This window comes from Protobothrops mucrosquamatus, unplaced genomic scaffold, assembly GCF_001527695.2.
Source record: "Protobothrops mucrosquamatus isolate PMUCROS unplaced genomic scaffold, P.Mucros_1.0 scaffold229, whole genome shotgun sequence".
NCBI lineage: Eukaryota > Metazoa > Chordata > Lepidosauria > Squamata > Viperidae > Protobothrops > Protobothrops mucrosquamatus.
Window position 1 is genome coordinate 500,181 of NW_015386580.1, and position 1,340 is coordinate 501,520.

Genomic DNA, 1,340 nt, shown 5'->3' on the forward strand with positions numbered 1-1,340 from the left:
TGCTTTTTAAAAACTGCACCCCTTAAATATATATACATATATAAGGGAGCGAAGAGCCTACGAACGAACTCCGAATATATATTCGGAGCTCGTTTGTAGGCTCTTCGTTCCCTTATTTTAGGAGATGGCAGAAGATCCAAAGATATAGATCAGAAAAGATGGGGGCGGCATGATTACATACAGTATATATATATTTTTTTAAAAAAATCTCTCTCCCTAAATCGTTCTTTGAAAGAGGGAAGAGACACCAAAGTCAATTATTGAAATTATCACGAGGAAGGCATTGTCTCCACACAGAGAGATGACCCAAAACTGCATTCTCCCTTCCACCCCAGATCTCTTAATGTAATCCCACCGCCTTCTCTGAAGAGCAAGCAGATTAAAAAAAAACCAGATTTGTGGAGAACTGTTACACTCAAAGTTAAAAGAAAAAAAGAAAAAGAACCACAACAGGCTGAGCTTTTGAATTACCCCCTCCGCCTTGATAAATAAGACAACACCTAGAGATCATCCTTCCTAATTAGGAAGTAAAGGATGCTTCTCTGTCTCTCTCTCCCCCCCCCCACCGCCCCTCCTCCGCCATCCCGGGCCAATACTTACTGAGACACGTGAAACTGAGGGGCTGATGTTTGTGACACGTTTCTTCAGGGGCCTGCGAGTCGGAGCAGAAGCAAGCGGGATGTTTCCAGCCCTCGTCCGGCTCTTCTTCTTCGGAAGAGACCGACAGGCTCCTCTTCCGGCTCGGCCAGGCGGAGGCGGTCTGCTTGGAGCTGGGCTCCCTGCCTCCCTCTGAGGTGCCGCTGCCTAAGATGGACTGGATGGTAAAACTGGAGACCGGAGCTGCCGCAGGACAACACTTGCCGGCATCTTCTTTGTTGCTCATCCTGGGCTCATAAGAAAGAGGAGACGGGCACCGCTCGCGTTAAGGGCGCGCTGGGGAGCCGGGCTCGCGTCTGGGCGCGGGGAGCTGCCGGAGGGGCTGATCTGCCTGCCCTGGCTTTGGGGAGACCACCTTGGGGGTCCTTTTGGCGTGCCTCGGCAGGCTTCCCTTGAGCTTGCCAAGTCTGAATGCATGCTCCTTTCCCTCTCGGATCTCTCTTGATCTACGGGCGGCGAGGTGGCGGGGCTTCATTTGCATGGAGGTTACCTCCGCCTTGGCCAATCACGAGCCGCCAAGCGGCCCCGGAAAGTTTCAAAATTCTAGATCATAGACAGACAGCTGACTGCAGAACACGCCGACCTCACCTTCTCCTTTAAACCGGCCCAATAGAAGCGGTGCGGAGCTCTCTCTCTCTCTCTCTCTCTCTCTCTCTCTCTCTCTCTCTCTCTCTCTCTCTCTC

At 51.6% G+C, this 1,340-nt stretch overlaps 1 protein-coding gene across 1 annotated transcript in view; it reads right to left on the minus strand.

The window, feature by feature from the left end:
- The window catches only part of HMX2 (H6 family homeobox 2), a 2,728-nt gene extending 1,845 nt beyond the window's left edge, over positions 1-883 (minus strand). Inside the window, exon 1 of the mRNA XM_015814228.1 lies at positions 601-883. Coding sequence (XP_015669714.1) covers positions 601-883 — 283 coding nt within the window. The remainder of the gene's footprint in view (positions 1-600) is intronic.
- Between the last annotated feature and the right edge of the window lie 457 nt (positions 884-1,340).